The sequence below is a fragment of the Canis lupus genome, chromosome 15 (assembly GCF_048164855.1).
Source record: "Canis lupus baileyi chromosome 15, mCanLup2.hap1, whole genome shotgun sequence".
Classification (NCBI taxonomy): domain Eukaryota; kingdom Metazoa; phylum Chordata; class Mammalia; order Carnivora; family Canidae; genus Canis; species Canis lupus.
Window position 1 is genome coordinate 40,222,939 of NC_132852.1, and position 13,021 is coordinate 40,235,959.

The 13,021-nt window shown below is 37.3% G+C and overlaps 1 protein-coding gene across 15 annotated transcripts in view; it reads left to right on the forward strand.

Annotated features, from left to right (window-relative positions):
* PSD3 (pleckstrin and Sec7 domain containing 3) overlaps positions 1-13,021 on the forward strand; it is a 592,272-nt gene that overhangs the window by 365,215 nt on the left and 214,036 nt on the right. Inside the window, exon 10 of one of the 15 annotated variants that reach the window (XM_072776762.1) lies at positions 4,154-4,571. The exons of the other annotated variants lie outside the window; for them this stretch is intronic. Coding sequence (XP_072632863.1) covers positions 4,154-4,198 — 45 coding nt within the window. The 3' untranslated portion in view covers positions 4,199-4,571. Of the gene's footprint in view, positions 1-4,153; positions 4,572-13,021 lie in introns of those variants that run through there. 15 annotated transcript variants of the gene reach the window in all.

The window sequence follows — 13,021 nt, forward strand, 5'->3', positions numbered from 1 at the left end:
TTAGTAGCATCGTGATAACCTGAACTTAACCATCTGGGAGCTCTTGTGTGGGAATATGCATGGTGACCAGATGTCCTGATTTCCCAGGATGATGCCTTTCCTTTATTTATCCTGTTATTAGATCATGCCTGGTTGCCTGGTTTATAATTTAGAGATTGCATTCAGTTTAGGGACTAATAGATTTTTGGAAAATATTTCTATTTACTCATCCATAGTGATACAGAAACCATGAGGAGCTGGGCAGGGTGGCTCCTCCTCAGTCATTTATCATGGGATTTTCTATTTTATCTTTGATCTTAATTAAGATTTTGGAGCATTATCTTATTCTTTAAGCACATCACTTTTCATTGCTTTTTAAAAGCCAATCTTTCACATTCTGATGGTACAACATTTGGTTTATTTGTGCATATAGGTCATCTGATCTTTGTGGAATTTGTTTTTCTAGGTAGATTACTTAGAGTGCTTCATGTCAAAAATTTTAAGAAAGTACTGGCTGAAACTCAATTTTTATAGTCTGACTCATCTCATAACATAACACTGGTTGTAGCCTACAGTTAAGTGTTGGAAGGCAGGATGATACCCAAGGCACTGGAGTCATTAATATACTTACTCATCACCAGATTCAAATCTGGCAAGCCATGCTTTTCTTTGATTCTACCAAATTAAACAATATTCTATAGCTTTTCCGGACACAATAATCCCCTTGCATCCAGGTGCAATTAGGTGGGGTCAGTTTCCACTCTGTAATTGAGAAATCCGCTGGATCATGCTGAGCTGTTTACAGCTAAATAGGAACTTCGCTAGACCCTTGGAGCTCCTAGCAGCTCATGACAAGGGAGTTCATTCCTATGGAGCTTTTTATTAGTTTTCTTCTAAGATTTCCCAGTGTAAGCAAACTAGAAGTGTTGAGGTCTAGCTAATTAAGTAGACTGAATAGGCAGACAGATACAGGAGAATGCTTTGACAGAAAAAGCTCTTTATAGGCACGTAGGATTGCTAAAATACCAGCAGTCACTGGTATATAAATCAGTGCACTGATTTATGACAATTCTCCTCAGAGTACTTTTTAAAGAACAGGTAAAATAGAAAGACTCTCCAGAATACTTTAATTATGATTGGGCAGTATTTTAAGGGGATTTTTGTATGTTTCATTAACCTCCTGTTGTGACCTCTAAGAATATTGATTAAGTGGTATTTACATACTGCAAAAGCATAACTCTTAAAAATAAAGATAATAGTATGCTTTTTTCTCCATGCCTATATAAACCTCACTAAAATGACAATAGAACTCCATAGATCTTAAAGGACACAGAATGAGACCTGATGCCCTCAAAATGTCAAAAAAAAAAAAATTTGAAATATGGAAAGCTTACAGACGTCAACTATTTATCACCCCAGAGAAAGCTGAAACCCAGGTGGCTGCAGGCCTGGAAGCCAAGAAAAGATGACTGATGTTTCCCCATAGAACACAAGGAAAGTCTAGGAATTGGATGCACTGGTTACATCTAAGGGCAGTGGGTCAAAACAAGAAGACCCTTTAAAGGTTCTAAATTAATAACTAGACACTATCAATGCCCTCCCTACTTTGTAGAGTCGAATGACCTTACTCTCCTCATCTTCTGCAACTCCTGTCTTAGAAGATTAGCCCAAAAGCTTTGGACATAGGAATTCAGGCTTAGTTGAGGCCATTAATAGTGAGATTCCAACATTGAAAATAGCAAATTTAAGGGTAAAGTACACACATTTCACAGTGGGTAGACTCTTCCCTTTCTCCTCATTCATGTACTTTTTCTTAGTTACTTGAAGAATAGGAGGTTTGTATCCAGTAAACAGGAAATCTAATAGCAAAGAGGCAGAGGAAAACCTCAGGATGATAATAAAGGGAAACCTTAGAACATCAACTATGCAGGAGATAGAAACCAACCAGTTTTGAGTGGGAGAATAGAGGTTTCCAAGGATGCTTCCAGCAATGTCACTGAGAAAATATGTGAAATGTTGGACCATATGGAGGAGGAGAGTCACGGTTCTTTTGGAGATTGTGGAGGTGAATTAGACATAGGCTTTTGAAAATGAAGTAAACAACAAAATCAGGTAATAACTCCAGAGAAAACAAAAAGGTCACAACAAAACAAATGAAACAGTGCATACATAGCTCAGGGGTGGATTATATCTGAGCAGTCATAATAATGTAAGCACTGAAAATGGATGTAGTGCTAAATTGTGATTGTGATATAATTATAGTGAAAGGATTAGAGGTGCAAGAGGGGAGAGAGAGTGAGAGTCAGCTGTGTGTATGTGTGAGTGAGAAAGAGGGAGAGAGAGAAGTGCCCTTTTTCCACAAATCAATAGGTGAAAGTCAATAGGTCATACTGAAAATACAAAAAACCAAAAGGAATTGAAAGAGATTATTTCTGGGCAGCAAGAATCAGAGGTAAATCAAGGGATTGTTATATTCATTATATGCCTTTTAGTAATTGTTTTATTATAAAAATTACAGACATGTGTTGCCTTGTTAAGCTTTTTAAAATGAATAGAAAATAGCAAACACACACACACACACACACACACACACACACAGGACTAGAATATTTTCCAGTGAATAAAATGGTTCCTGTAGAAAGGCTAGAGGAGGAGTTGGCAACAGAGTAGGACACTGGGCTTGCCTCATCCCATGAATATAACTAGATAACTATCAAATCATCCTAAATGCCCCAGAAATCAATCTGAATACTGCCAAAACAAACTTCACAACTAAAGTTAGAGAAGAGGACACATCAAAGAAGGTAAGAAGTGTGGATACACAGGCTGGAAGAGAAAGGGAGCATGGCTGCTGTGATAGGGAGGGAGCCACAGTCATGGAGTAAGAGGCAGATGAGCACATAGGAGAGCTCATGGGGCAAACAAATCACCATTGTAATTGGCTTGGAAAGCAAGAGGGTCCAAATTTTGTAGTTCCTGCAAACAGTGGGGCTTAAAGCCTAGAGTTTTAAAGGTCAACCTGCTTTGGCTCTGGGAGACCTCAGAGGGCATTGGGACTACTCTTGAGGAGAAGGCAAGCAAACAACCTGTGGACCTGCAGTGAGGAAACAATCTGAAGAACACCCAGGGCATAGAGTGGGGAGGTTATTTGCTCATCTCTTGGAGCTCACCCCAGAGAGAGAGCATTCACAGACAGCCTTCCAGGAAATAAGGAACTGGCACGCATTATTTCCCTTCCCTGCCTTCAGCATAAGCTCAGGCCATCTGCAGGAACCAGCACAGCACCAACACTCGCTCCCTAACTTGCTTACACCAAGCCCCACCCCCATGCTCTAGTGGAACAGCCGCTCCCAGTCTTGCCTTAGCCACAACATGTCACCCCTTCCCCCAGAAGACAGGTCCAAACCCCTGCTCACATCAATATCCTGATATGAAATTTTTTGTAGAGCCTTTTACTAGTGGAAGTGACAGATCTCATTTCACAAGCAGACAGTGCATACCTAGATAAAATGCACTGCATTCAGGCCAAGGAACAAACACTGCCCACAGCAAAAGGAGACTCCGCAGACAACTGGCCACAAGGATAAAGCCCCAAGGACACAAAAGCAGAGCACAAGCAGCACACATTGGAGACAATTCCAAGAATGCCAGAATCTAAGCAATAGGGGACGCTACACAGCAAGGCACTACAAGACCTCTTCTTCATAAGGCCATTATCCTCAAGAGCAGGAGATTATAGCTGACTTTCATAACACAGAAACAGACATAGAACCTTAAACAAAATCAGAGCACAGAGAAATTTATCCCAAATGAAAGAACAGGACAACGCCGCAGCCAGAGATCTAAGTGAAACAGATATAAGTAATATACCTGATAGAGAATTTACAGTAACGACCATAAGGATACTCACCGGACTTGAGAAGAGAGTTGAAGACATGAGTGAGACCTTTAACATGGAGGTAAGGAATAATATAGCAGAGATAAAAGGCTCAGTAATTGAAGAGCACACTTGATGAAATGAACAGCACAACGGAAGAAGCAGAGGAATGAATTAGTGACTTAGAAGACAGAGTAATGGAAATTAAGCTAACTGAAAGAGAAAAAAGAATTATGCAAAATGAAAACAGACTTAGGGAACTCAGTGACTCCATTTGTAACAACATTTGTATTATAGGAGTCCTGGAAGAAGAGAGACCAAAAGGGGAGAAGATTTATTTGAAGAAATAATAGCTGAAAACATCCCTCATCCAGGGAAGGAGACAGACATCCAGATCCAAGAGACACAGAGAACTACTATCAAAATGAACAAAAGCAGATCCTCACCAAGACATAATCAAATTGGCAAAATACAGTGATAAAACATTTTAAAAGCAGCAAGATAAAAGAAGACAGTAACTCAAAAGGAAAACACATAAGGCTAGTGGGGTATTTTTCAGCAGAAACTTTAAGAGCCAAAAGGGAGTGGCATAATATATTCCAAGTGCTGAATGGGAAAAGCCTACAGCCAAGAATAGCCATCAAGGCTATCATACAGAACAGAAAGAGATAGTTTCCCAAACAAATGAAAAATAAAAGAGGTTGTGATCACTAAATCAGCCATGCAAGAAATATGTTTTTAATTTTATTTAAATTCAAGTTACCATATACTGTAATATTAGTTTCAGGAGTAGTATTTAGTGATTGATCACTTACATATAGCACCCACTGCTCATCCCAGCAAGTACTCTGTTTAATACCCATCACCCATTTAGCCCATCCCCCCCAATCTCCCCTCTAGCCACCCTCAGTTTGTCTCTTAGCTATAGAGTCTCTTATGGTTTGCCTCCCTCTCAGTTTTTCTCTTATTTTTCCTTCCCTTCCCCTATGGTCATCTGTTTTGTTACAGAAATTCCACATGAGTGAAGTTATATAGTATTTGTCTTTCTCTGACTTATTTTACTTAGCATAATATACTCTAGGTCCATCCAGCCATGCAAGAAATATTAAAGGGGACTCTTTGGGTGTAAAGGGGACACTAAAAGTGACAGTATAAAAGTAGGAAACACAAAAGCTATAAAAATAAATACTTCTTTAAAAAAATCAGTCATGAAACCCACAAAATAAAAGTACAGAAAGTATGAAAACATAAACCTAAAGTGCAGGGAAGAGTAAAGTATGAGTTCAAACCTAAATGACCATCAACTTAATATAGATTGCTATATGCAGAAGAGGTTATATTCAAACCTAATGATAAGCATATATCAAAACCCACTAATAAACATGAAGAATAAAGAGAAAGAGATCCAAATATATCACTGAAGAGAATAAGCAACTCATGAAACAGAGAAAAGATCAGAGAAAATATTAAGAAACAATCACAAAACAAATAATAAAACAACAGTAAGTATATATCAATAATTATTTTGGTTTGTTTTATTTTTTAAGATTTTATTTATTTACTTGAGAGAGAAAGAGTGAGTGCATAGAGGAAGAGGGTGAAGCAGACCCCTGCTGATCAGGGAGCCTGATGTGGGGCTCAGTCCCTGGATTATGACCTGAGCCAAACGCAGATCTGGCTGATTGAGCTACCCAGGTGCCCCTCAATAATTACCTTGGATGTAAATGGACTAAATGCTCCAATCAAAAGACATAAGGTGACAGTGAATAAAAAAACTGATACTCATCTATATAGTGCTTACAAGAGACTCATTTCAGACTTAAAGACACCTGCAGATTGAAAGTGAGGGGATGGAGAAACATCTATCATGTGAAGAGATTTCAAAAGAAAGCTGGAGTAGCAATATTTATATCAGACTAGACTTTTTTTTTTTTAAGATTTTATTTATTCATGAGAAACAGAGAGAGGTAGAGACAGGCAGAGGGAGAAGCAGGCCCCATGCAGGGAGCCTGACACAGAACTCAATCCCAGGTCTCCAGGATCATGCCCTGGGCCAAAGGCAGCGCTAAACCACTGAACCACCCAGGCTGCCCCAAAGTAGACTTTAAAACAGAGACTAAGAAAGAAACAAAGAAGGACACTATCTTATAAAGGGATAATCCAAAAAGAATGACAATTGTAAATATTTATGCACCCAATATAGGAGCACCCAAATGCATAAAATAGTTAATAACACACATAAAGGAACTAATCAATAATATAATAATAGTAGGGGACTTTAACACCTCACTTACATCAAAGTACAGATCATCTAAACAAAATCAAGAAGGAAACAATAGCTTTAAATGACACACTGGACCAGATGGCTTTAACAGATATATTCAGAACATTCCATCCTAAAGCAGCAGAAGACACATTCCTTTCAAGAGCACATGGAACATTTGTCAGAATAGATCACATATTAGCCCACAAAACAAACCTCAACAAATTTAAGATCAAAGTCATGCTATGTATCTTTTCTGACCATGACACTATGATACTAGAAGTCAGTCATAAGAAAAAAATTTGGAAAGACCATAAATACATAGAGGATAAATAACATGATACTAAGCAATGAATGAATCCAATGGGAATTAAAAGAAGCTATTAAAATACATGGAAACAAATGAAAATAACACAATAGCCAAAACCTCTGGGATGCAGTAAAAGTTGTTCCAAGAGGGAAGTTTATAGCAACACAAGCCTAACTCAAGAAGCAAGAAAAATAGCAAACAGCCTAACCTCACCCCTGAAGGAGCTAGGAAAAGAACAACAAAACCTAAAACTAGCAGAAAGAAAGAAATAATAAAGATTGAACAGAAATAAATGAAATGGAAAGTAAAAAAAAACAATAGAACAGATTTAAAAAATCAGGAGCTGGTTCTTTGAAAAGAACCAATAAAATTGATAAACCTCCAGCCAGACAAATCAAGAAGAAAAGAGAAAGGACTCAAATAAATTAAACCATGAGGACTCAAATAAATTAAACCATGAATGAGAGGAGAAACAACAACCAACACCAAAGAAATACAAATAATTATTTTTTAAAAAGATTTTATTTTACAAATCAAAACCACAATGAGATACCACCTCACACCAGTGAGAATGGGGAAAATTAACAAGGCAGGAAACAACAAATGTTGGAGAGGATGCGGAGAAAAGGGAACCCTCTTACACTGTTGGTGGGAATGTGAACTGGTGCAGCCACTCTGGAAAACTGTGTGGAGGTTCCTCAAACAGTTAAAAATATACCTGCCCTACGACCCAGCAATTGCACGGTTGGGGATTTACCCCAAAGATACAAATGCAGTGAAATGCCGGGACACCTGCACCCCGATGTTTATAGCAGCAATGGCCACGATAGCCAAACTGTGGAAGCCTCGGTGTCCAACGAAAGATGAATGAATAAAGAAGATGTGGTTTATGTATACAATGGAATATTCCTCAGCTATTAGAAATGACAAATACCCACCATTTGCTTCAACGTGGATGGAACTGGAGGGTATTATGCTGAGTGAAGTAAGTCAGTCGGTGAAGGACACGCATTATATGTTCTCTTTCATTTGGGGAATATAAATAATAGTGAAAGGGAATATAAGGGAAGGGAGAAGAAATGTGTGGGAAATATCAGAAAGGGAGACAGAACGTAAAGACTGCTAACTCTGGGAAACGAACTAGGGGTGGTGGAAGGGGAGGAGGGCGGGGGGTGGGGGTGAATGGGTGACGGGCACTGGGGGTTATTCTGTAATGTTAGTAAATTGAACAGCAATAAAAAATAAATTTAAAAAAAAAGGGAAAAAAAAGATTTTATTTATTCATGAGAGATACAGATAGAGAGAGGCAGACACAGACAGAGGAGAAGCAAGCTCTATGCAGGAAGCCCCATGTGGGACTCGATCCCGGGACTCCAGGATCACGCGGGGGGCTGAAAGCAGGCGCTAAACCACTGAGCCACCCAGGGATCCCCCAGGTTGGACTTCTGTGTCAAATTCTAGGATATTTGAATGAACAGTATGCTAGTCTGACTGGTCAGAGACTTTATACTCTTGTCTTTCAAAATTTGGGGAGGAAGAATTATATAACCCAGGCTCATTAGTTATACACAGAGGTGGAAATAGGAAGTGAAAGCACATTTGGTTTTGGGGAAACCAAAGGTCAAGGAAAAAATTATAAAGGCTGTAAAGTCAAACTGCCTATGATTCCATTTTGAGATCTTCCACTTAGTAGCACTGAACCTCTCTGCACTCTCTTTTCCTTCTCTGTAAAATAGGAGTAATACCCTTTGGTGGTGGTATACAGAGTATAAATGATGTAGGTTTTGCGCAACCCTAGGAACAGGTCTTGGCACTTGTTAACTACTCAGTAAATGTTAGCTGTTGACATAATTTGTCCATGATTCAAAATAAGTGATTCTCCCAATGCCCAGCATATGTTTGCCATGGGCTATTGATTCTCATGGAGTTGATTTGGCATGAAATGGAAAGATTCTGGATATTTAAATTCAAGTGTTCTGTAAAGTACTGAGGAGGATAGGAGTAGACTGCATGCAACAAAAGTAGTACCTTTTATTTATGTGTCATTTAACCAGAGTACAATGGTTTCATATCATCTTCACAATTCTGTGACGTAGGTGTTGTTATCTATTTTTACAGATGAAGAAAGTGAGGGTTTAGTGTTAGTGGCTAAAGTCATACAGCTGATTGAAGAGGCTGGTTGGATACAAGTCTGCTGATTTCTAGTCCATTGTTCTTTTTTCTATGTTTGCTGCTTCCCATCATAATTGTTATATTAGGATTATCATCTTTGAGGTCTTTGTCTTTTCAACAATTTTTTTTTAAACTTGCTGTGGTCAAAATAATTTACAAGGCATTGTAGAGAACACAGAGAGGGAAAAGACTTGATCACATGTGCAAGGAGTTTAAAATTTAGTATTATCTAGATTTTCGGTTGAGGTAATATATACATGGTGTGATAAACATTGAAATAGTACAGAAGATTATACATTGAAAATTCTCTCGCCCCAGAAGGGATCCAAAGGCAATCACTCTCAATGGTTTTTTTCTGCATTTCAGAAGTGTTCTGTAGGAGCATACATTTATATTTGTACATACACATATGCACTGTTTTGCACCTTTTTCTTTTAACAATATGTCCTAATATATCTACTTCATTTTTCGTTTAAATGACTTTAAATATGAATGGATAACAATATATGTCTGGTATTGTTAAATAAAAAATAAACTATTTTTTATTTGTGCTTGAGGCATGCAAAAATGGGCCACCCTTCTCCCATAATTTAGGAATATAACTGATACGTCCCAAATCTGCCACTGCCATTACCTCAGTCCAGGTCCCATCATCTCTACTCAGACATCGCCAGTCTTTCTGCCACTTCCTGTGCTCTCTTGCACTTCCTTCTCCACACAGAACCCCGGGTAACCTGTAAGAACATGTGCTAGAGTAGGTGTCTCCTCCATGGTTGCCCAGCACACACAGAAACTCCTTATTTTCTGGTCAAAAAGTCCTATGTGACCTGTCTGCCTATTGGCCCTGACCGCAGGCCTTCAGACCTACCATGCTCAGGTATGCCAAGGAGCTGCTTATTGATCTTCCCTTTATCTTTGTATGGTTGCCCCTTGTCCACTTATGTTTTGAATTTCCTTGCATAGAGGTCTTCTTGTCCATCCAGTTGAAAAGCTAGTCTTTTAAGGTACCTTATATTAACTACCTTATGATAATTATGTGGAAGTCTACCAGAAAATGACAGAATCACCTTGATGTGTTTGTCTGTTTTCTTATTCCTTTATTGTCTGTTTCTACCTCTACTAAATCTAAGTTCTATGCCTGTGTTTTTCACCACTGGACTTGTATTAATACCTGATGTCATGATTGGTAGTAGAGACTCAGTAAATATTTATTGACTGAATATATGAATGAATGAGTGAATAGTTTTAAGGCATTTGTTTATATTATATTGTTACAAGTGTTACAACTGTTATACTGTACTGTTGATGTTACAGTAGGAATTATAGGCTTCTAGTAGTGAAGAATGAAACTACTATTTTGTGTAAATACTTACAGTATATATACACTATTATAGAAAAAAATATCATTGGTAGTTATAAAAAGTAGTTTTTAAAAGTTACTTAAGAATTTCCTGTGACATATCAGCTTATGATAAAATATTTGTTGTACTTACAGTACAGTAGAGTGGTACAGTATTTATGAATTATGCAAGATATGCCATTTGAAACAGTTTATAAAGATTCAGTAATGTGTTAAAGGATAATTCGAACTACTATCAATTCTTGTAGTATGTGAGAAGTTTTAGGTATACAGCATAATGATTTGATATTTGTATATATTATAAAATGATCACCTTACGTATTGACAGAACAATTTTTTTGTTGTGATGATGAATTTTAAGAACTATTCTCTTAGCAACTTTCAGATATGCAATAGAATATTATTAACTATATTCACCATGCCATACGTTACATGCCATAATTTATTTTGTAACTGGAAGTTAGTACATTTTGACCTGTTTCACCCATTTTATTCATCCCCTAGTCTGGTAACCATCAATCTGTTCTCTGTATCTATGAACTTGGTTTTTTGTTTGTTGTTTTTGTTTTAGATTCCACATATAAGTGATATCATACAGTATTTGCCCTTCTCTGTCTGACTTGTTTCGCCTGACATAATGCCCTCCAGGTCGATCCATATTGTGTCAAATGGCAAGATTTCACTCTTTATTATGGTGAATAATATTCCATTATATATATATATATATATATATATATATCACACTTCATCCATTCATCTGTCAGTGTTTCCATATCTTGGTGATTGTAAATAATGCTGCAATGAACATGGGGCTGCATATATCTTTTTTAATTAATGCTTTTTGTTTTCTTCAGATAAATGCTCAGAAGTGGAGTTACTGGATCATATGATAGCTCTACTTTTAATTTTTTGAGGAACCTCCATAATGTTCTCGATAGTAGCTGCTCCAGTATACATTCCCACCAACAGTGCACAAGGGTTCCCTTTTCTCTACATTCTTGCCAGCACTTGTTATCTCTTGTCTTTTTGATACTAGCTTTCCTAACAGGGGTGAAGTGATAACTCATTGTGGTTTTGATTTACATTTCCCTGATGATTAGTGATGTTGAGTATTTTTTTCATGTACTTGTTGGCCATCTATATATCTTCTTTGGGGGAAAAAAAGTGTCTATTTAGATCCTCTTTAGAAAAATGCCTATTTAGATCCTCTGCCCATTTTAAAATTGGATTTTTTTTGTTTTTGCTGTTGAGTTGTGTGTATTATATTTTGGGTATTACCCCTTTATCACATATATGATTTGCAAATATTTTTTCCCATTCAGTAGGTTGCCCTTTTATTTTGTTGGTGGTTCCTTTGCTGTGCAGAAGCTTTTTAGTTTAATGCAGTCCCACTTAACTGATTGTTGCTTTTTGCTGCCTTTACTTTTGGTACCAAATCCAAAACCATCATTACCAATAGTGACATCAAAAAGCTTACCCTCTGGGGGATCCCTGGATAGCTCAGCAGTTCAACGCCTGCCTTTGGCCCAGGGCGTGATCCTGGAGTCCTGGGATTGAGTCCTGCAGCAGGCTCCCGGCATGGAGCCTGCTTCTCCTGCTTCTCCCGCTTCTCTCTCTGCCTGTGTCTCTGCCTCTCTCTCTCTTTCTCTCTCTCTCTCTCTCTCTCTCTCGAATAAATAAATAAAATCTTTTTTTTTTAAAAAAAAAAGCTTACCCTCTGGGGAACTTGACGGGATGAGCATTGGGTATTATATGTTGGCAAATCAAACTCCAATAAAAAAATATACATACATACATACATATATACATACACACATACATACATACATAAATAAAGCAAGCTTACCCTCTATGTTTTCTTCTAGGACTTACATGATTTCAGGCCTTGTATTCAAATATGTAATTCATTTTGTGTTAATATTTAGGTATGGTGTAGGAAAGAGGTCCAGTTTCATTCCTTTGCATGTAGCTGTCCAATTTTCCCAACATCATTTATTGAAGAGACTTGTACTTTCTCCATTGCAGATTCTTGGCTTCTTTGTTATAAATTAATTGAAATATATATATATATATATGACTTTTTTTTTCTGGGCTTTCTAGTCCATTGACCTGTGAATCTGTTTTTACGACAGTATCATACTGTTTTAATTACTGTAGCTTTGAAAAATAGTTTGAAATCAGGGAGAGTAATGCCTCCAGCCTTGTTCTTCTTTCTCAAGATTGCTTTGGCTGTTTGAGGTCTCGTGGTCCTATCCATCTCTTAGGGTGGTTTGTTCTATTTTTATGAAAAATGCTGTTGGAACTTTTATTTGATTGCACTGAATTCATAAATTGCTTTGGGTACAATGAACATTTTAATAGTATTCTTCTAGTACCTGAACCCATAATATCTTTACATTTATTTTTGTCTTCTATAGTTTCTTTCATTGATATCTTACAGTTTTCACTGTACAGATCTTTTACCTTCTTGGTGAAATTTATTCCTAGATATTATATTCTTTTTGATATAATCATAAATGGAATTATGTTCTTAATTTCTCTTTCTTATACTTTGTTATTAGTGTATAGAAACACTTTACACTTTTCATATTTTTCATATATTGATTTTGTGTCCTGCTGCTTTCCTGAACTCTTTCATTAGTTCCAATAGTTTTGTTTTTTTTTTATGGAATCTTCAGGTTTTTTTATATATAATACCATGTCATCTGGAAATAAGGACAGTTTTACTTTTTTTTTTTTTAATTTCCCCAATTTGAATGAATTTTATTTCTTTTTCTTACCTAATTGGTCTGGCTGGGACTTTCAATACTGTGATCAATAAAAGTGGCAAGTGTAGACATCTTTATCTTGTTCCTGACTTGAGAAAAAGTTTTGAGGGACACCTGGGTGGCTCAGCTGTTGAGCATCTGCCTTCGGCTCAGGGCATGATCCTGGGATCCAGGATCGAGTTCCGCATCGGGCTCCCTAATGGGAGCCTGCTTCTCACTCTGCCTCACTCTCTGTCTCCCATGAATAAATAAATAAATCTTTAAAAAAAAGAAAAAGTTTTGAGCCTTTTCA